Source organism: Arachis ipaensis, chromosome B04 (assembly GCF_000816755.2).
Source record: "Arachis ipaensis cultivar K30076 chromosome B04, Araip1.1, whole genome shotgun sequence".
Classification (NCBI taxonomy): Eukaryota; Viridiplantae; Streptophyta; class Magnoliopsida; order Fabales; family Fabaceae; genus Arachis; species Arachis ipaensis.
This window is the reverse complement of record NC_029788.2, coordinates 104,397,034-104,420,180: the sequence shown is the minus strand read 5'-3', so window position 1 is coordinate 104,420,180 and position 23,147 is coordinate 104,397,034. Positions and strand designations below refer to the sequence as shown.

The following is a 23,147-nucleotide window of genomic DNA, read 5'->3' as shown; positions in this document are numbered from 1 at the left end:
TCATCAACATCACCAATGCTCTGCCTATAGGATTCTGGTTAGATATAGAGAAGACGCGACCATTGTGGGTCTTTTTCAAGTATGAGAGGCTGCCGGACAGCTACTGTTTCAACTGTGGTATACTAGGGCATGAGAAGAAAATATGCAAGAATCCAACAGTCATGGCATACTGGGATCCAACCAAGAACAAGTACTCACCAGGACTGGGAGTAAGCCAAAGACGACCTGGTCCAACCATGGGAGGAAGATTCTGAAAACAACAAGGATGGAGAGAGGAAGGAGAGGAGCAGGCGCAGGAGCAACTGGACCCCGATAGAGATAGTAGTGATGAACAAAGTTCTGGGGAGAGTAGGATTAGGGCTGAGCAAGTACTAAAGCAGAAAATCAGGCAAGAAAGTGTTTGGAAAAACCAAATGAGGAGAGAAGAAGAGATGGCAGAGGCAAAAGAGCAAGTAGAAGAAGTACCAAAAATCCATGATTTTCAGGAAGAGAATGATACGCAGCGTGACCTAGGAACAACCTAAAAACTCAGCAATCTCATTAAGGAGATAAAAGAGAGGAACAACAAATGGGCCAATAACAAAAAGGCCCAAAGGGAGAAAAGAGGTATGAGGTGCAGAAATCAAATGGAAACGGACCAATAAGGGATATTGGGCCCTACACAGGAGAATTACATCTGCAAGCTTGGAACGTTGAAGGAAGTGGGCTGAATCATTATATAATTGAAAAAAGGGGAGTGAACAGCTATAAAATGGAAGATTGGAAGTTGGGCCCGGAGAAAAAAAAAAGAAAAAGAAACTATAAGCCAGGAATTAAAAAGACTTATGTTAGCAAGAACGAGAGAAAAACAAGCGTGTAAAGCCAGAACGGAGGGGAAGGAACATCAAGAACTGCTGAAGAGTGTAATGGAAGAGAATGCATTAAAGAAGCTATCCAAGGAAGCTCATAATAGAGAACATGAATCTGTGGGTCAGCATGTTAAGTCGGGTGAGATCATCTACTATGTAGAGTTAGCAAGTGATGAAGATGAAGATAAAGGAACAGAAGCACAGACAAATTGGGAAACATGACTAGCTAAGAAGTTGGAATTGAAGCTGAACTTGAAAAGAAAACGAGAAAAGAAACAGGTTCCATTGCTAACAAACAGGGAATGGAAGGAGGAGCAAGAGGACATGGAACCCAAGAAATTAAAGAATAGCATCACTGCTCTGGGCACAGGGGAGTATCAGTTAGCTATGTATATCTTTGGTCAGATTAAGAGAATACAAATGGCTGAGGAGGCGGGCTTTAACATGCCCCAACCTCAGCCATGAGTATCATTAGTTGGAATTGTCGGAGAATAGCAGTTGCCCCAACAATTTCTGAGTTGTATAATCTATGTAAAAAAGTAAAGCCGCTTTAGTGTTTTTAATGGAAACTAAATCCAGTCAAGAAAAAATGAATAGGATAAGAAGAAGGCTTAATTTTGACAATATATTTTGCGTAGAACTCCGGGGCTTGTCCGGTGGACTATGTTTGCTATGGAAATCTAATACTAATATCGATGTTTATGAGTAGTGTGATAACTATATTAAAGCTAATATTAACATCAATAATATTCTGAAATGGCAGGGTATTTTTGTGTATGATAACCCAGTTTTCCAAAAGCGAAGGAAACTATGGCAGGAGCTTACGGTAAGTAATAGGAGCAGGGAAGAACCTCAAGATTATTTGGGGGACTTCAACTATATTTTAAGTCAAGACGAAAAGGTAGGCATTCATCCACAACCACGAATTTATTTAGATACTTTTAGAAGGTTTGTATATGATAATGGTTTAATGGATGTTGACCTTAAAGGAAATAAATATACATGGTTCAGTAATGCAAAAAACAACTTTAGTACTAGGGAATGACTAGATAGGGTGTTAGTAAATTAGAAATGGCTGCATATATACCAGAATGTTATTCTAAAAGCTGATCCGACTATAAGTTCGGACCATTGTGCCTTAATTTTGAAAACACAACCGCAAGTTAGGATAAAAAAAAAAGAGTTCAGGTTTGAGGCTTTTTGAATAGAGCATGAGGAGTGCAAAGAGGTAATAAGGAGGAGTTGGCAACAGGATGACGGAAATAGGAATTGTTGGAATCAATTTACAAGAGAAGCAGATGCAAAAAGGAGTTGATAAAGTGGAGCAAGGGAAAGTTTAAAAGAGCAGATAAAGAAATAGAATGAAAGAAAATTGAGCTACATCAAATGGAAGAGGCTGATATGACGGATAGAGATCAAAGAAGAGAGAGAGAATTGAAGAACCAGATATCAGGTCTTTGGAAACAAGAGAAAAAATATTGGGGACAAAGATCAAGGTTGAAATGGTTAAAATGGGGCAACAAAAACACAGCCTTCTTTCATGCAACAACCATTCAGAGAAGAATGAGGAATAGAATTAACAAATTGAAAGATGAGACAGGACATTAGATACAAGGAGAAGTAGACATAATGATGTTAGTAGAAAGACATTTTACTAAGCTGTTTACTTCTAAAGGAGATTGAAACCTGGAAGAGTGCATAAGAGATATACCTATAAGAGTCACAAGAGAGATGAATGAGGAGCTAATGGCAAAGATCAAAGACAAGGAAATTAAGCAAGCAGTCTTTAGTATGGGAAGCTTAAAAGCTCCAGGGCCAGATGGTTTAAATGGGTTATTCTATCAACAGCATTGGGATATTTTGAGTAAAGAAGTGTGTGGTGTGGTGAGACAAATATTTGAAGATGGTATCTTACCAGAGGACTTAGGAGAAACAACTGTTGTTTTGATTCCCAAAGTGAGTCGACCGGAGGGCCTGAATCATCTTAGACCCATAAGTTGCTGTAATTTTATATATAAGATTGTAACAAGGGTCTTGGTTAGAAGGTTAAGGAAAATGCTAGATGTCATCATATCTCCAGTTCAGAGTGCTTTTGTAAAAGGAAGACTCATACAGGATAATATAGTAATAGTACAGGAAGTGTTTCACAAATTAAATAGAGAAGGAGATCTTGGAAGCAAAGACACAGCCATCAAATTGGATATGAATAAGGCATACGATAGATTGGAATGGAATTTTTTGAAAAGGGTCATGGAAAAGTTCGGTTTTAGTAAAAAATGGGTGAAGTTGATGATGAGCTGCATGAAAAGTGCTACTTATAGATTTAAAATTAATGGAAAATTGTCAACCAAGATCTACCCTCAAAGAGATCTCAAACAGGGAGATCCTCTATCGCCCTATCTCTTTATCTTGGCAGCGAAAAGTTTTGCTGTTCTCATGGAAAAGGCGTTGAGGGATAACCTTATTTCTTGAACAAGGTTAGCTCCAACTGCACTGATTATCACTCATCTATTATTCGCTGATGATTGTATTATTTTTGCAGGTGCGCAAGAAGAGGAGATTTATCAACTAATTCAGATCATAAACAAATATACGGAGGCATCAAGACAAAGAATTAATACTGAAAAATTCGGACTGATTTTTGGAAGTCGGGTATCTATCCAGAGGAGGGTGAACATTGAAGAGATCACTGGAATGGCGTCGTGGGAGGATTCTGGAAGATACCTAGGGTTACCAGCAAGATGGGGAAGATCTAAGAATAAGGCACTGGAATGGATACAAGAGAAGATTCTTGACAAAATGCAATGATGGAAAGAGAAATTATTAAATCAAGCTGGAAAGGAGGTTTTGATAAAGGCATTTATACAGGCAATTTCAGTCTATGCCATGAACATCATCAAATTTCCTAAATCGTTTTGCAAGAGAATTGAATCAGAAATTGCGAGATTCTAGTAGACAAACAATGGAAAGGAAAGAAGCATTCATTGGAAGAGCTGGACAAAAATGACCAAGAGTAAAATAAACGGAGGCTTAGGGTTTAAGGATTTAGAATGCCAAAATATAGCACACCTGGCTAAACAAGCTTGGAGACTTCTAAAAGAGGAGGATGCAATTATGGGTTCAGATACTAAAGGCCATTTACTACCCTAACTGCAGCTTATGGGAGGCGGGAGAAGGAGGAAACGCGTCATGGATATGGAAGAGTATGTTGGAGGGAAGAGATTTCCTTGGAAGGAAGGGAAGGTGGAGTGTAGGAAGTGGAGCGGGGATAGATATTTGGAAAGATAATTGGGTGGTAGGATCAGACAAGTTGAGGAGAGGCGGAGAAAATCGATATAGAAGAGTGAGCGAGTTGGTAAGAGAGGACGAAGGCTGGGACTTGAACAAAATTCAAGACATTTTTCATGGTAATGTAGCTGAACTGATAACCAGAACACCCATTAGTCTGATTAATAAAAAGGATCGTTTTGTTTGGCCGTATAGAATGATGGACAGTACTCAGTCAGAACCGAATACCATGCTGTGAAGGAGGAGAAAGACACAAAGGAAGAGACAAAACTCAGCAAAGCATCGACAAGCCAAAATTTGAGGGGGTATGGGAGACTATTTGGAGATTACCGGTGCCAGAAAAGGTTAGAATGTTTTTATGGAAAGCAGTGCACAGAATTCTGCTAGTGAACACGAATTTATACCAGTGTAAAAGTGTAATTACACCCAGGTGTAGCATATGCCAGGAAGAGGATGAAACAATAAAACACGCGTTACTTTTGTGTCCGTGGACTAGAGCGGTGTGGTTTGGATCTAGCCTTCAAATTGTGCCTACAGCTTATAATGTGAGATCTTTTGAAAAATGGATGATGAATACAATCGAGAAAATCAAGAATGAGACAAGGAAGGAACAGGACAAATTTTTGTGCAATTTGGGATGTATTTATTGGTGTATATGGAAAGCGAGGAATCAGCACATATTCCAGCAAACAAAAGTCAATTCAGAAAAGGTAATAATCTATTCAGAGCATCTAGCAGCAGAATACCATAATGCAACAAAGGGACTCAATATAGATAACAAACCTAAGGTAGGCAGGAATGGTGAGAGTAAGAGAATTACTTGGAGGCCTCCGCCATACAACAGGGTGAAAGCGAACACAAACGCGGCGTTCCACAGGGAAACGGGCATGGCAGCATTAGCAGCGCTGGTCAGAGACTGGCAAGGAAAAATTATCACTGGGACAACATCAACATTTAGAACAACATCAGCATTAGTAGCAGAAGCTCAAGCATATAGAGAAGCTCTCATTCTCATTAAAAATATACAAATAGCGAATTGCATAATTGAAACAGATTGCTTACCTCTGGTTCAAGCGATTAAGGCAAGAACGCCCTTAGCTGAAGCAGACACAATCAGCAAAGACATTCTCCAACTGGTGGTTGAGGCTTCGGAAGTGGGAGCTACTTGGACTCCACGAGATGGCAACAAATTAGCTCACCAACTGGCAGCGATGGCAGCGGAGAATCAACTATAGAGGTAGTGGACAATCAATCCGCCTGTTCAGGTCAGGAATACAATCAGAACAGAAGCAGGATTTGCGATTCTTCAGCATAATCAATACAATTGAAATCAAGCCAACCAGGTTTTAGTTTCAACCAGCCTTCAAGGATACCAAAGAGAAGAGGGGTTACCTGGGAGGGTGAAAACGGAAACCTGCGACAGGCACGATGTTAAAGGGGAAGAGCGATTTCGACCCACGACTTTGCAACGGCCTATTAACGGCACCAGCAACGACACTATCAACATAGGGAGAAGGGACAGCAGAGGGGACGCTGAGGGACTTATTGCTTGGCGGGAGGTTATACGGCAGAGAAGTAGCAGCGGCCATAGGATGACGGTGACTCCAGGAACCTCAGGACGGACCCAAGTGCACCACTAGGAGCTTCAGCGAGGCACGTCTTCGGCGCGGTGTGGTTGCGGTAGAAACCAAGTGGAAAAGCTGCAAATGCAGGCTGGTGACATCACTGAGGAGGACCGATTACGGCATCAGCTCCATGCATCAAGTCCCCGGGTTCCTGATGGAAGTTCCAATGACAATAGGAGAGCGTCGAGAGATTAGCTTCGAAGAAGAAGAGAAGAGTTGCGATTAGGGTCGGGCATTAGCGGGTTGTGTTGTTGGGCAAATTCAGGTTCTGGTTGTTAGGCCGGGTCAGTTCTCTGACCCAAGGCCAAGTCCAAAAAAAAAGTATGGGTGTGTGGGTATGTGAATAGTATAATGACAAAAAAAACTTATGATAAAGAAAAAATAGTAAATTAAATAAATAAAAATTTATTCTTATAAATTATTAGAAGGAATGAACGGTAATATCTGGATGATAATGCAGATTTTTTTTTTGGGTCAAATACTGAAATCATCCCTAAGGTTTGGGGTGAAAATCAAAATCGTCTCCGACCTTTTTTTGTTATTAAAATCATCCCCAACGTTACAAAACGTTATAAAATCGTCCTTTTTTACTTTAATTTCATTTTCTTGACCAAATTACCCTTAAAATTAATAAAAATAAAATTAAAAAAAAAACAACACCCCCCAACCCACATCCTGTGTCTCCGTATCTCTCCCTCTCTTCCCTTTCATCTCCTTCTTCCTACCCCTCTTCGGAACCCTCCCTCCCAACCACAACCCCAATTCTTCCTCTCTCTCTTTCCGCCATCGTATCATCTCCGCCCCCACCTCCTTCTCCAACTTCTTCTCCCTTTTCATCACTAACCTCAACCCTTCCTCGATTAACGTTGGCCTTACCTTCCTCATCTCCTTCTCCACCTTCTTCTCCCTTTCCATCACCGACCTCAATCCTTACCCCTCGACAAAAACCATGTCCTCTGACTCTTCTTCGGCGCCGACTCCTTCTCCGTCGCGCTCTTTCTCTCGCAGCATCGGCATGCGTTCTTCCTCTCACAGCGCCACGCCTCCGATCTGCCTCCTGCAGTGTTGCGCATCTGTTCTGCCTTCTTGCCGTATCGCTCCTCCTTCCAGATTCAGATCTATTCTTCTTCCTGTTCTGCTTCTCTGATTCTCTATTTTGCTTCTTGGAGCTCACCACTTTCCATGGGGATCGATGCGGGTAGAAGAAGTGAGGTCAGTTGTGAGAGGTTGGGAAGGTGGAGAGCAGATGGTGGTGGGATCGATAGAAGCGTCTTCGAGTTTGTCGTCTTCAGCCTCGAATCCCTCTTCTTTTTGTTCTTCCTTTTTTTATTTTTTTTTTCTGAAAAACATAAACTGATGAATATCATTTCTTTTTTTTTAAATTTCTGTTGCTGTTGAATTTGGATCTGAAGTTGCAATTGATGATTGCTGAATTGTTGTTAAATTTAAAATTTTTGTTGATTTATTTTGTGGATGTTGTTATTGATGTTGTTCATTTTGTTGTTGCTGTTGCTAAATATGTGTTAATGTTTCTAAATTTGTTGGTTAATTTATTGTTGCTGTTGCTAAATTTAGTTTGTGGGTGGGTGATAGTGATTTAGAGAGAAGAAAAGTGTGATAGTTATGGAGGCAGTGGTGATGGCCATGAGAAAAAGAAGAGGGAGAGGAAGAGAGTTGCCTAAGGATGATGAAGATGATGCAGAAGTTATGGACAAAAGGTGATAAGGATGATGAAGATTATGCAGAAGTTATGAACAAAAGGTGATAAGGATGATGAAGATGATGCAGAACATGATGCGTAGGTGTGATAGTGAGGGAGTTACGGTAGGGGAGGGGAGGGGTGGAGAAGGGAGGAGTTTGTTTTAATTTTTTAATATTATTTTTAATTATTTTTATTACTAATGAAGGATAATATGGTAAAAAAAAATAATATTGAAGTGAAAAAGGACGATTTTATAACGTTTTATAACATTGAGGATGATTTTAATAACAAAAAAAAATCGGAGACGATTTTGATTTTCACCCTAAACCTTAGGGACGATTTCAGTACTTAACCTTTTTTTTTCTTGGCCTACTATTCCTATCAGCCCATAATATGGAAGAGGAGATAAAAACATCAAGATAGTTCATGTCAATAAAAAAAGAAAAAAAGAAAAACTAATGAACCACCTTAGCTTATTGACTAGAAAACTACACAAATAATGGGGTAATTAACTACCAAACAACTTATATATTTAACTACGAAAGTTGTTCATCGATAAACTAATTTTTAAGGACCAAGATAGAGGGAAAAAAATTGGAAAAACCAAAACAATGATCTTTATTTACCGTTAGAGTTAGAAGTGAGTCGAGGCAGCTCATGAGCCAACTCGAGCTCGGCTCATTAATAACTCAATAAGCTAAACTCGTGAGCTGGTGAGTCGAGTTTGAATCTGAAATTGAGCTCATAAATTAAATGAGTCGAACTTGAGTTTGATTAAGTTCAGCTTATTAGCTCGTGAGTTGGCTCGATTATATATAATTATTAATACACATATGATATATGAACATTAAAATATATTTAAATATCTAACCTCTTTAAAATTTGGACACATTGATTCTTCGGTCTAATTTGTCCCATTTTAAAAAGTTTCGAGTGAACTACCAACCCTACTCTTGTCTATTTTTTAGAATAACAACGCGACCCTTCAAAAGAAATAGACAGGCCCGAAGTAGATCGTTTTTATCTTGAAGGGTCGTGGTATCATTTTGAGAAATAGATAGGAGTTAGGTTGATAGTTCACGTGTATATCCGTATCAATCAGGTCAGTATAACAAAAATTACGTTTGATTTTTTTTCGTTGGGTCTGACAGACCCAATTAAACACGAGGGATCGATATGTCCAAATTTTAAAAAATTAGAAAGTTAAATGTATTTTCAAATTCTTGTGAATTTAAATATTCCCAAATCAAAAGATCAAGTTTTGTTATAACTTTTTTATTTTGTTATGCTCTATAAAAATGGTTGAAATTTAAAAAGGTTAACCTGATTAACTTTATTTTTATATAAAAAAAAAGTTTCCAAATGTGGTAAATCTAGTTTTTTACATAAAGAAAAAAAATATATAAAATCCATAGCTTGTTCCTTCATTTATTACTTCTAATAGCAGATTATTTCTTAAGGGGTCCATCTACTGTACAGATACATCTTCGTACAGATTTACAGATTTAAAAAACGTATCACTAAAAGTGTTGCTTAAAGAGAAAGTGTTACCCTTAATCGTTAACTTGGCTCTGATACCAATTTTTTAAAGTCGACTTTTCTTTTAATTTCTTTTTCGAAATTTCTATTAACTCTTCATACTTTACTTTGAATAAGTTTATAATTTGTATAGATTCGATTGGTGGTGCTTTATTTAAATAATTTGCAAATTCAAAAGTGTTGACCATTTCTACTATTACTAGGTATTTATAATTCTGATTTTAATTTTATAGTTTTTCAATCTTGTTTTAGTTTATAATATTCTTTTTTGCTTGGATTATTGTATATAAAATCTTTTATCTGTTTGTCTTTTTCTTTAATATAATTTCTCAAATCTTCAAAAACTTCTTTTATTTCTACACTTTCTGTTGTTTCTAAATATCTTTTTAATTTTTCAACTTCATTCTCCATTTTTTCTTTCAACAGTTTTAATTCTTTTAAGTCATAATATGGTTTTCCAGGCATTTATAAATTTTTTAAGTTTAACTCCAACTTGTTTATATTTATTCTTATTTCTATCCTTTTTATTATAAGGTCATCAATTTCGATCTGAAGATTATTTAATTCCCTTTTATACTCCTTTATTTTACTTTTTAATTTTTTCGCCCTTTTTCTTTTTATTTTATTTTTTGGTCTTTCAATCTTTGTATGCTTCATTATTTATCTTAGAATTTCTGCAAATTCTATCATCGATTCATCACTATTCTCTAGAGATTCTATTAATTTTTCTAGCTCTTCAACTTCTCTTTTCAACTTGTCATAGACTATTTTTAGAGCTTTAAATGCTCTTTGATTTATTTCAGAAAACTGTAAATAATTCAACCGATTTTCTCTTTCAAAGAGCTCTTGTTTCTTGTCTTGATAAGTTACATATATTTTTTCTTTATTTATTGTCATAATTTAGTGTTTAGGGTTTCATTTAATTTTTCGACCTTTTTTGTTAATTCTTTTATTTCAGAATTTTCTTCTTTAATCTTTAACTTAGATAAACTTAAAGGGCTATTAATTTTAGATTCTCTTATTTGAAAATTCGATGAAACTAATTTTCCTGATGGTTCTTTTAATAATAGAACTGGGTTTTCAATAGCTTTATATTTTGGTATTTCTGTTTTTACAATTTTCTGAAATAATTCATCGACATAAATTCTTTCTCTGTTTTTAAATATTATACTATGATGGCTATTTGTTAAAGCATAATTTATTGCATATGTAATTGAAAATGGCTCATCGTCTTGTTCCATTAAATTCTTTCTGTGAAATTTATAAGCCAAACTTATAGATCTTCCAAGATTTTCAGTTGATAAAGGTATAGCATATCCAAGATGAGCATTGAATTTAACATTTACGTTTGCTAAGTTTCCATGAACAATTCTAATTATTTGATCTATTGGGTCATCAGTAATTCTTTTGTCACAGATTGCTAAGCTTATTGGTGAATTAATTCCTTTCATATATGTAGATTTGATTAAGACTTGTATAGTACTAATATGAATCCATCCAATTTTAGATCTTTTTTGTTGATCCTTAATTTTCTCAATCTGTTTACTCAATTCTTCATCATTTATCAAAACTATTTCAAGTTCTCCATTGACGGATTTTATCTTTATAGGGGCTTCAAGTTGAATTTTTCCATAGTATATTATATTTTTTCTATTAAAAACTTCTTTTAAAAGATTTTGTTTATTAAAATTTTCATTTGATTTGAGATTCAATTCTGTTTTTAGAACAGCCTGTTTTTCATTATCTAATAAAGCAGTTAATCTATAATAATCAGATTCTTCTGTTAATTCTAAACTTTCTAAATAATTCATAATTGAAAGACTAGGATGAAGATGTACCTTTCTGGAGAAAAACTTCCTTTATTTAGTATATTTTACATAAGGTGTTTTTATCTCCAGAGGGGAGATTGTAGATTCTAACTCCAGAGGGGAGTTTAGGATTATTTTTTCCCTAAGGGAATTCTTCTTCAGACTATAGAATCGCCTCGGCAGCTTCCTCCTTGCTCTCCTAGCATATGAGTACTCTTAGCCTCCTGCTTTCTATTGTCTGATGATTCTACAATTTGCTAAGCAACCTATTTATAATATTTGGGTTTGATGGACAATTCCCATCCTTACCCTTCTTATGACGTCATTGCTTACGTCATTATTTGTTCTCTTGCACCAGCTACATTGTTGGTGCTCTATGACCTAAGTGCTTACGTCACTATGCAATAATGTTGAGAGATGCTTCAGATGCACTGTCCTCCTCTTTTATCATGTGACCCTCAGATGCATTGTCTCCTTCCTTCATCATGTGAGTTGATTCCGTTTCATTATTGCTTTCTTCAGATATTTCTAAGGCACATAGCTGGCACTTGTAGTCTTCTCTGTCTTTTATCAAATAGCAGAGATTCCTCTTTATCCCTTCAGGGAGCTTTTCTAAAAGTCCAGATAAGTTATAGAATGCTGATTCAAATTCCACCAAGAGTCTCATCTCTGTTTCCTCAATTTCATTTCTTTTACTGGACACAAGCAGAGTATTTCTACTTTTATAATTAATCCTTGTGTGAGATTCCTTCGTTATTTTTTGAGTTCTTTCAAAGACCCTTGCTAATGTGCTGGCTAGCCTTCCTTCATGACTGTAAATCGTTAAATCTTGAATCTAATCAATTGGTTGAAAATTTCCTGGGAAGACGGACATGAATATTACTTGGTATGCTGGAACCAAGCATTCTTCTTCTTCATTAAAAATAGGTTGACTGTTTGTAAATTTTAGGGATATATCCCTCGGATTTACATTGTCAATCATATTTTTAAATCTCTTTACTGCATCAACGAATCCTGCAGGAAACTCACTAATAATTTTTAGATCATTAAAAATTAAAATTGTATCAATTAATCCATACTGGAAAAACTGATAGGTGTCAGATGGAAAAGCATCTGAAAATATAACCAACTTTGTTAGCTGTTCTTTGGCAATAGGATAATATCCCAAAATTGCCCTTTTTTCTTCAGTCCAATTCAGGACTATATTAAGGGTTTCTCTGAGATTTGATCTACAGACCCTTTTCTTTTCCTTGATTTCAGCCCTTGTAGGAATGTTTCTTATTATCCCTGTTCTCACTACTAGAAAACTAGTTATTACAGACGGATATTTCCGACGGATTTTATCCCACTGAAATACAGAGGGAATTTCAGAGGGATTTTTTGTCGGAAAACAAAAAAAATGGATTAGCATAAATTACAGACGGAAAAGAGAATCCGTCGATAATTCCGTCGGAAAAATTAATTTTTTTTCCATGAAAAATAATTACAGACGGATTTGAAATGATTACAGACGGAAAATCCATCTGTAATTAAATAGACAAAATGCTGCGTTTTATTTAATTATTACAGACGAAAAATCCGTCTGTAATTTAAATTTTTCGTCGAAAATATTGAAAACCCTAATTTTATAACCACCCATTTCACACTCCATTCACACTCCATTCGAACACCATTCACACTCCATTCACGCTCCTCTTCGCCTCATCCCTCAAACTCTTTTCCCTTTTCCCTGGATAATATTGAATGCTGTGTACTTTGTGAATTTTGTTCATAAAATGTCTGTTTGCTGTTCATAATTTTGTTCATATTTGTTCATATAAGTATATTCTAAAATTCTAGTGCACTATGCTGATCTATAATCCATAAAGGCCAAGTAAGAAAGCGTAGTTAAACCCCATTGGCATCATTTTCAAATTACAAAGTTTTGTTTGTTTATCCTTAGTTGAGCTTCTTAATTTAAGATACAAAGCTTACTAATAAATTGGTATGTTGAGCTACTTTCTAGATTATACCAAAAGGCAAAAGCTTCTTTAAAAGCTACTTTTTTTTGGTGTGTGAAGAATTGTCAATTGTCAGTGAAGTAGGTTAATCCTAGGCAATATGTTGCTGAAATTCCTCAGGTTTGTTGTTTTCTTTCTCCTATCGTTTTTCCACTATGGCATTGTTTGAGCTTCATAACTCTATCTTACTTTAAGAATAGGTTACTCAAGTTATGACTAGTTTCTTACTAAACATTGCTTATGCTTTTGATGGGGCTATCTTCCATGCTTCACTATATGTGTTTTGGTCTCATTCTAATTGATTTAAAGCTATTTGGCTGTAATATATATGTAATCTTCTTTTTCAGAGGAATTAATCAAGAATGTAATTAATGCATGTTTATGAGGATGTTGTAGCATATGCAGATGGCTGGAATTAATTGCAATGAGAACACCCGGTTTTAGTGGATTTTGATCATGACCAGGGGTCAAAGTTTTGCAAGAAAGTAGAAATGCATCTTTCAAAACAACATCTGAGAATAGTTTGCTAAAACTGCTTCTAAGATTTGTGTTCATGTGTCACAGAAGATGAATTCACGAAGAGATTGCTGTCTTTAGATGAGATTGCTGTCTTTCCCCGACGACCAGCCAATATAGCAGCTTCATTCAATAGATTTGCAAGATCAGCTCCACTAAGTTATCAGGTTTGAATTTTAATCCAAGCTCTAAGTTATTTGTTATTTGTTATTTGATATTTAAATAACTACACTTTTGGTTTAAACTAGCATGTGATTAAGTTATTTCTGACTTATGATATCTTATCAAAATGATTATGTTTACATCTTTAATGGAAAAATGAATATTTTACACACTATAGGCCTGCAAAAAAAATCTGTCTAACTTGATAAGCGGCAGATTGATAGATTGCTGATCAATTATGAAGTGGGTTTGGACCACCTGGTACATCTCTAAGAGAGACTCCATAAATAGGGTGGACCTTCTCTTTGCTTGGTTCTTGTTGTATCCTTGTATAGGAATGCCATGTGAATTGCTGAAAATTAATTCTCTATTCAATTAAGTTACTCAACTTCCCTTGAAATTTGATTATGCAGGGTCCATATATGTATTTGTTGCTTTAGGAANCTGATAACTTGGTCTACAAGGTAAAAATGGGAAATTAAAAAGTTCCGTGTGCCTTACTTTCCTTAGTACTACTGGACATGGAAACAACTGAGTTTTGAAACCCAGGGTTCTTATGTTGTTTTCTCTTTTCAGCAAAGGATCCCAAGCGAGAAACTTTGTCTAAGGAACTAGAGCAGCAAGAAAATATTTTGAAACAGTGTGTTGAAAGTCTTAAATTAATTGAAGCAAGTAGAGCGGCACTTGTATCTCAGTTGAAAGAAGCTTTGCATGAGCAGGCAAGTTATCACTTCATATTCTCAATAGTTTGTGCTCAAATTCTGCTGTTACTAGGTTTCACATTGATATTTTCAGTTCCTGATACATCTTGCAATCCTCTGTATACATTTTCAGGAATCTGAACTGGAGAATGTTCGAACTCAAATTCAGGTATATATCATGATTGTTTAACTCAGAAAACTGTCCTATTTGGACTAGCTTTGTATTGGTAGTTTGATTCTTTAGTTTGATCACTGAAAAGCTCTTTCCAATTATTCTCTTAATTTTGCAGTCTCAAACCCTCCAAATTGAGTAGTTCGCCACATGGTGGTCTTTCGAGTAGTCCTCCTGTGGGCTCCATGCCAAAATCTTTCCCACCTTTTCAGCATCCAAGTAACCAACTTTTAGAAGAAAACGGTTTCCAACAGCAGAAGTATGTTATGATACTTGGCTATGATATACGTGTAATAAGGTCTAGGACTATATTGAACATGTTGTAATTTCAGAATTTCTCATGAGGTTATTCTTCCCTTCAGGTACGTGAAATATCATAAACGATGCTTGAATGATCGAAAGAAACTTGGAATCGGTTGCAGTGAGGTGGATTTCTGTCAACTTCCTATGAACAACCATATTTTTGTTACTATTATTTTTATTCAGTTTATAGTGAATTTGCTGCAATTGTGCAATTTTCTTTTTGTTAGATCTCTATAGAATCAAGGGTATGAGTTCCTGTAAATAATGGTAGAAATGTCTAGCTAATATAATGGATGTCCTCTATCTGTTTGTATTTTTGCCTGCATAACTAGGTGGGATTCTTCTTCTTCTTCTTCTTCAGCCAAGCTAATTCTTCTTCTTCAGCCAAATCTGTCGCTTCTTCTTCGTTTTCTGCATAAATAGACAAAAATGAATGCTGAATTATTGCTCGATCTGCCAGCTCTGTTGATTTTATTTGTTGTTGAGGTTAAAATGTAAAATTGAAATCTGATGAGTCTCCTTCTTCTCCTTTGATGTGAACTTCTTCTGTAAGTTTTAGATTTCTTGCTGAATTCTGAAGCTTTTGCTGTTGTAGACTCTAATTCTGCAATTTTATGTTCTGAATCTGAATTTCAAAATTGGAGATATGTGATTATTGAATTTTCTGCCGCTAGCTTTGCTGAATTGTTGCTGAGTAGTGAAAATTTTGCGTTTGATTTGGCCTGAATCTAGAAAATTGGAGGCTCCTTGAGTCGTTGATGATCATTGATTTGGCTGTGGTTACTGTTCTAAGGTCGTATAATGAGACTGGTCAGTTTTGGTTACTTTTGGTACTTTTTCGAAAATTGATTTTATCTTAGTATCAAATTAAACACTGGTCTGTTTCACAATCACATTACTGAACTCAATTATCTTGTTTGTTTTTGTTTTGTTTTGTGTTTTTAATAAGAAATTATCACAATTGCAGGTGATGATGTTATTGTTAAATAAGCATTGGATTCAGCTGATGAGTTTCAACAGGGACGAATTCTATTACCGGTGAGTGCTTGTGTTGGTTCCTTTTTTTGTAACAAACATGTGATTGATTTTAACTTGGGTGACTAACGAAAACCATTTGTTTATTGTTGACAGGCCCACAGAGCCGTTAGGATGGTGGGCCGGCGGCATTATATTGGGCGGAAGGGATGAGCTCGGCGGTGGTACATGGTTGGGCTCCACCAGAGATGGAAGGGTGGCTTTCCTCACCAATTTCAGGGAAGTTGAAAGGCTTTCCAAAATCCTTTTTATATATACAAAAAAGGTGTTTATTGCAATTGTTTCCTTGGTTGCAAACTAATAGTACTATATGATCAATGAATAAACAAATGATTTGATTATACATACAGTGATAACTACGCGGTCTTTCGAGTAGTCCTCCTGTGGGCTCCATGCCAAAATCTTTCCCACCTTTTCAGCATCCAAGTAACCAACTTTTAGAAGAAAACGGTTTCCAACAGCAGAAGTACGTTATGATACTTGGCTATGATATACGTGTAATAAGGTCTAGGACTATATTGAACATGTTGTAATTTCAGAATTTCTCATGAGGTTATTCTTCCCTTCAGGTACGTGAAATATCATAAACAATGCTTGAATGATCGAAAGAAACTTGGAATCGGTTGCAGTGAGGTGGATTTCTATCAACTTCCTATGAACAACCATATTTTTTGTTACTATTATTTTTATTCAGTTTATAGTGAATTTGCTGCAATTGTGCAATTTTCTTTTTGTTAGATCTCTATAGAATCAAGGGTATGAGTTCCTGTAAATAATGGTAGAAATGTCTGGCTTATATAATGGATGTCCTCTATCTGTTTGTATTTTTGCCTGCATAACTAGGTGGGATTCTTCTTCTTCTTCTTCTTCTTCAGCCAAATCTGTCGCTTCTTCTTTGTTTTCTGCATAAATAGACAAAAATGAATGCTGAATTATTGCTCGATCTGCCAGCTCTGTTGATTTTGTTTGTTGTTGAGGTTAAAATGTAAAATTGAAATCTGATGAGTCTCCTTCTCCTTTGATGTGAACTTCTTCTGTAAGTTTTAGATTTCTTGCTGATTCTGAAGCTTTTGCTGTTGTAGACTCTAATTCTGCAATTTTATGTTCTGAATCTGAATTCCAAAATTGGAGATATGTGATTATTGAATTTTCTGCCGCTAGCTTTGCTGAATTGTTGCTGAGTAGTGAAAATTCTGCGTTTGATTTGGCCTGAATCTAGAAAATTGGAGGCTCCTGGAGTCGTTGATGATCATTGATTTGGCTGTGGTTACTGTTCTAAGGTCGTATAATGAGACTGGTCAGTTTTGGTTACTTTTGGTACTTTTTCGGAAATTGATTTTATCTTAGTATCAAATTAAACACTGGTCAGTTTCACAATCACATTACTGAACTCAATTATCTTGTTTGTTTTTGTTTTGTTTTGTGTTTTTAATAAGAAATTATCACAATTGCAGGTGATGATGTTATTGTTAAATAAGCATTGGATGCAGCTGATGAGTTTCAACAGGGACGAATTCTATTGGGCGGAAGGGATGAGCTCGGCGGTGGTACATGGTTGGGCTCCACCAGGGATGGAAGGGTGGCTTTCCTCACCAATTTCAGGGAAGTTGAAAGGCTTTCCAAAATCCTTTTTGTATATACAAAAAAGGTGTTTATTGCAATTGTTTCCTTGGTTGCAAACTAATAGTGCTATATGATCAATGAATAAACAAATGATTTGATTATACATACAGTGATAACTACGCAGAATCCACTTTCTAGAGACAGCTTTCTGATGAATGGTTATGCTCTAAATACTGGCCGTGCAGCTCAAGGAATGCCTCTAAACAGCTGGATTTGTGAGTTTTAGTTACTTATTATGCTGTCTTCATGTTTGTTTTGAATTTGTTATGTTTAGACTTTAGACTTTAGAGTTGAGGAACCAATTTTCATTTATTTAATTTTTATTTGTTATGAATGGTACTGGATTTTGTGCTTGTAGGTAATCACCATTTGAAATTGTATCCAGAAGAGGAATCTGGTCCTCAGTCAACAAAGAAACCTGTTGTTGTTGAATCTTACGATGAGATTGTATTTTCTGAACCGTCTGAGGCTTTTCTGGCGCATGTGCAGAATCATCCTGTTGTTGTTGTGCCTAGGCTTCCTGCTGGTTTGACTTTGCCTAGCCCATGTGAGTTCTTTCAAATATTCTTTTTCATTCCGCACTCTGTTAATAACCCTTTAAATGTTTCAATTCTTTTGGCTTATGCAGTACCAATTGAAACTGGGAATGGAAAGGAGAGAGGTACCAATTAAGTTGTTCTGATCTCTGTTTTGTTTTTGTTGTTCTCTCTGTTTTTTTCTGTTTTGATTCTTTGGCATAGATTGTTCTAGAGGTACCTTTATGAGTGAAGCAAAATTTGTCATGTGTACATTTAATATAGAGAAGTGAAGTTGGCGGTGATAATGGGGCATTAAAGTATACAACCACTATTTGATAATGGTTCAATTGAGAGTTTTTGTTTAGCTCTTCGTATATTTTGGTATTAAAGTATATGATTGTACTTTGTTATGGCAGGTATACTTTATTTTGGATAATGCTACTACTTAGCAAGCATTCAGCTACTATGTGGAGGTATTATGTCTCCAAATTTTACTACAGTACCTCCTTTACCCTCCCTTAAGAAGCTCATGGTTCTTGCTTTCTAAGAAGAGATGTGATTCTCTATGTACCGATTCTTTTATAGAAAATTGTTCATGCAAAAGAGACTACTTCCTGAGTGCAAAATGCTTTAAATAATATGCTTTATTTTTATTCAAGCATTCCAATTCACTCCAATTCTAATTTGGGTTTTAATTCTATTTCAGTCAGGAGATGTCAAAATTAACTTTCAATATGGAGTTTGATGCTGCCAATGCAACTTAGTTATCTATTAATATTTTAGATTATTCTATCTTTAAGTGCTAAGTGTAATTTGTGACATTCATGTAACATTGGGATGGTCATCTTATTTATTTTTGGTATTTTTTTATTAAGACAATGAGATATTGGCCAATGATGTTGAAAAATAACATCCAATTTTATAGGTATCATGTAATGAATATTATGTTTATTTATGTGATTTTTGGCTTTCTTTTTTCAATTTACAGTGTTTGATGGAGTAAATTTAGAAAACAAATTTAAAGTATTCATTTTGCAATGAAAAAATCTAAAAAAAATTCTATTTTATCTTACTGACGGAATTACAGACGGATTTTCTGTCTGTAATCAGAACGGGATGATTTTCCAAAGTTCAAATTACAGACGGAAAATCTGTCGGAAAATCCGTCTGTAATTACAGACGGAAAATCGGTCGAAAAATCCGTCTGTAATTACAGACGGAAAATTCGTCTGAAAATCCGTCTGTAATTACAGACAAAAAATCCGTCTGAAAATCCGTCGGAAAGTTCGTCGCCTTTGGAAAATGGATAGAAAATTTACAGAGGGAAAATCCATCGGTAATTGCTAAAAATCCGTCTGTAATTTTCCGACGGAAAAAAATCCGTCGGTAAATAATTTCCGACGGGACTTTTACAGAGGGACAAAATCCGTCGGTAATTTCGTCGGTAACCAAAAATCCGTCTGTAATAAAGACTAAATCCGTCTGTAAATCTGTCTGTATTAATCCATTTTCTAGTTGTGTTCTCTGGGTTTGAATTGGAGCTTTATCTGCTCTTTTTAGAGTTTGCTCTGGATGGAGAGCTTCATATTCCTTGAAGGATTCCTTTGCCTCTTCCAGTGTTAGAAACACTCCTTTATGAATTATCCTTGATTGATGTGTGAATGGTGCTGCTTTTTCCCAGGCATCATATACTCCTTTCATGGAGCCATTATAAATTACATAATATTTTTTATTTTTTTAAAAATCCTTGATCAGAAATATAATTTATACACCCTAAAAATCTTTGTAATTGTTTTCTATCTTCTATTTTATTAAGAAATAAATTTACCTTTTCTAGAACATTTGGTTGAAGTTTTAGCTTTCCTTGAGTGGATAGAATTAATCCAAGAAACTCTATTTCTTGTTTTGCTATTCTTGCTTTCTTTTTGCTAAGAACTAATCCTTTTTCTTTACATCTTTCTAAAACTATTAATAATTTTTGAAGATGATCTTCTTTATCCTATTTTGTAAAAATTAGTATATCATCAATGTATACTAAAATAAATTCATTTAACTCTTTTAGATTTTCTTCCATAAATCTTTGATAAATACCTGGGGCTTGTTTTAATCCGAATGGTAATACATTCCATTCATAGAGCAACACACTTGTTGATTCTTTTGTTGGGCAAGTAAAAGCAGTTAATTTCCTTGTTTCTTCGTCTAAACGAAGTTGCCAATATCCTGATTTTGCATCAAGAGATGAAAACCAAGTTGCTCCTTTGATTTTTTCTAAAATAGAATCTTTTCTTGGAAGTTTATGAGCATCACCAATAGTTGCTTCATTCATCTTCTTATAGTTAATAACCATTCTTCGTTTTCCCCTTTTAATTTCATTATTGTTTTCGACATAAAAGGATGGAGCCGTATGAGGACTTTTACTTAATCTTATAATTCCTTTTTCCAAAAGATCTCTACATTCTAATGAGAACTCTTCTCTATCTCTTGCGGAATAAGGAATTTTATTTGGAACATTTATCTCTTTTGTAGGATCTTTTAATTTAATGCTTACTAATTCGTTATTTGTATTTTTAACATCTAAAGGATTTTCAGCACAAATTTCATCCAAAAGTTCTTCTATCTTTATTTCAGGATTATTTTTTGGAATATTTATCTGAAAGTATAAATTTAAATAACATGTCTCTAATATAGAAAATATTTTAAATTTTAAGATCTTATCTATAGTAGTAGTTGGTATTTTTATACGTTTTGATTTTTGATTTATTGAAGAATCGTGTGGAGCTTTTAAAACTATATATGTTAATTCTTGAATGAATGGATGATATAGCTTTAAAAAGTTATTTCCTATGATAAAATCCATTCCAGAATTTAACATATATATAGATGGAACAATGAACCTATAATTTTGAATAAAAATTTCAGCCATTTTGCTTTTTGGTCAATTTTATGTATTGACTTGTCAGCTATTCTAACTCTTAATGGTTTCTTTAATTTTTTCCAATCAAGTTTTATATTTGAACTAGCGAAGCATTGTGTTGCTCCAGAATCTATAAAAGCATTTATAAACTTTTCTGTTATTTTTATAGTAATAAATGTGGCATTATTACTCAGTCTCTAAGTCTGTTTCTGAGACATATTCAAAAATATAGTCTAAGTTATCATCAGATTCCTCTAAAGGTTCCATAAAACAAGACTTAGCAATTTCTATTTGTTTAGTAAGATCCTTTTTATCCTTCTTTTTCGGACATTCATTTGCATAGTGTCCTTCTTCTTGGCAATACCAACACTTACAATTTTCTTTTTTATTCGGGCAATAATCACTTTTTTGTCTTTTATTTTTATTGTTATTTCTTTTTCTAAAATACCTCTTTTTTCTCTAGTTTGGATAGTATTTTCTTTTTCTAAATTGGTATTTTCTTTTTCTTTGGAAATTTTTATTAAGACCATATTTTTGAGGTATCTCTTCATTATCCTGACAGCAAATTCTAATTATATTTGCAAATCTTTTTTGAGTTGCTTCTTGCATACAACGTTCTTTTATTTCCTCTCTTATTGAAGAGGTTGCTCCACCAAAATTATTTTCAATTGTCCCTCTATTTATTTCTCTTATAGTTCCTTTAGTATGAAACCCTATGTAATTCCAAATATCTCTTCCAGACAATTCACTAAGTTTTGGATTAGTAAAGGCTTCTAATAAAAAGGAATTCAACCAATTTTCGAAAAAAAAATTTTCATTCTTTTTGCAGTCTAAGTCAAGCATTCTTTCTCCTTTCATTTCCTGAATTTTAGGAACGTATTTTGATGGTATTTTTGTATATTTTGAATCTTTATTTATAAATCCTTTTTTAAAAGCATAATTATCAAAATATATTTCCCATTTAAATTGAGATTGATTATCCTTAGATGTTCCAGCTTTATTTTTTACTTGTATTGGAATTGCTGGTTCTTCGTCACTTGAATAATCTAGGATGTGTTCTTCATTTTCTATATTTTCAGAATTTACTAATTCTTCTTCTATTTGAAATCCATGTTCCATAATATTATTTTCTTGAACCATTTTTAATTGTTTAAAAAGCATTGTAACTTCTTCTAATTTTTCTTCAATATTCATAATTTCAATGGTGATTTTACTTTTAAATCTGTTATGTTGATTATATTTTGACATTTTTCTTCTTTGGGATTCTCTTTTTCCTTATTTCTTTGAAATTTTATGGATACTAATATTTCTTCAAGCATATCTACTATAGAATTTAATTGTGGGTTAAAAGTATGATAAAGATGTGGGGAATCATTTCCATGGTAACATTTTTTAGAAATTCCGTGTGAAAAATAAGTTTTTTCAGGTTTTTGAAGTCCTTCAATAAAACTTATAGTAAAATAAAGATTTTGAGAAAAATCATTTTGTATTGATTTTAAGAATTCGGTGTCATTACAGTTAACATTAGTTAAAATCATTAATTTTTGGTCTATTAATTTTGATAACTTAATTATTTCTTCTCTTAAATCTTCTAATTTACTTTTTCCCATTAGGTGACACTTTTCTTTGTGAAGAGTTACAGTTTTAAGTGAAAAGTGTGGCTTTAGAATGTGTGGTTTAAGTTTTGCCACATAAACATATCTTTAAATCTGTATACTTTTTGATCTGTACCGTATAATTTTCTTTTCTTAAGTAACATTGTATTTTCTCCCTTATTTGGAATGCTAGTTAAAAAAAGAATGATAGAATTTAGATATTAATGGTGTGTAAAAGTATTATATTGTTATCTAATCAAATTATTATACTCATAAGACTATTTATATTATGGGTAAAGTATTATTTTAGTTTTTTAATATTTAGGTTAAATTTTAATTTAGTCTTTAATATTTTAAATTTTTATTTTAATTTTAAAATGTTTAAATATTTTATTTTAATCCAAAATTTTTTTAAATTGATTTAATATTGTCTTATTGTTAAATTTGACACAAATAATTAACATATTAAAACGTAAATAATATTTGATTTTATTACTTAGATAAGTTGATCCATGATCACCAATTTAAAAATTTTTTCTTAGATTCTGGATTATTGATGATTGATTGATAGAATTTTAATTTTTTTTTACAAATAGATCGAGAAAAAAAAAGTATTACAAAAAAAATTTTGATTATATTTTTCTAACATAAAGAGAAAGGTATAACTTAACAGTAATATTGTCAATGTTATGTCACACATTTTATTAATTATTTGTGTCAAATTTAACAGTAAAATAGCATTAAATTTATTTAAAAATTTTTGAAATAAAAATTAAAAAATTTAAAATGTTAAAAATC

The 23,147-nt window shown here is 34.0% G+C and overlaps 1 protein-coding gene across 5 annotated transcripts; it reads left to right on the top strand.

Annotated features, from left to right (window-relative positions):
* Positions 14,046-18,821, top strand: LOC107639683 (la-related protein 1A-like). 5 transcript variants are annotated; one of them, XR_002361448.1, is made up of 8 exons: positions 16,052-16,165; positions 16,269-16,332; positions 16,919-16,996; positions 17,154-17,537; positions 17,681-17,848; positions 17,951-17,983; positions 18,257-18,313; positions 18,547-18,821. XR_002361448.1 is itself a non-coding variant. In XM_021121444.1 (7 exons), exons 1-6 carry the CDS (start codon positions 14,200-14,202, stop codon positions 17,394-17,396), a joined length of 492 nt encoding a protein of 163 aa, XP_020977103.1. In that variant the 5' UTR covers positions 14,046-14,199; the 3' UTR covers positions 17,397-17,537; positions 17,681-17,829. The 5 variants fall into 5 exon arrangements, 2 of the variants coding, with proteins under 2 accessions (XP_020977103.1, XP_020977104.1); XR_002361447.1 differs by having other exon boundaries at positions 17,681-17,869; XM_021121444.1 differs by lacking the exons at positions 16,919-16,996; positions 17,951-17,983; positions 18,257-18,313; positions 18,547-18,821 and adding exons at positions 14,046-14,207; positions 14,323-14,358; positions 14,480-14,554 and having other exon boundaries at positions 16,100-16,165; positions 17,681-17,829.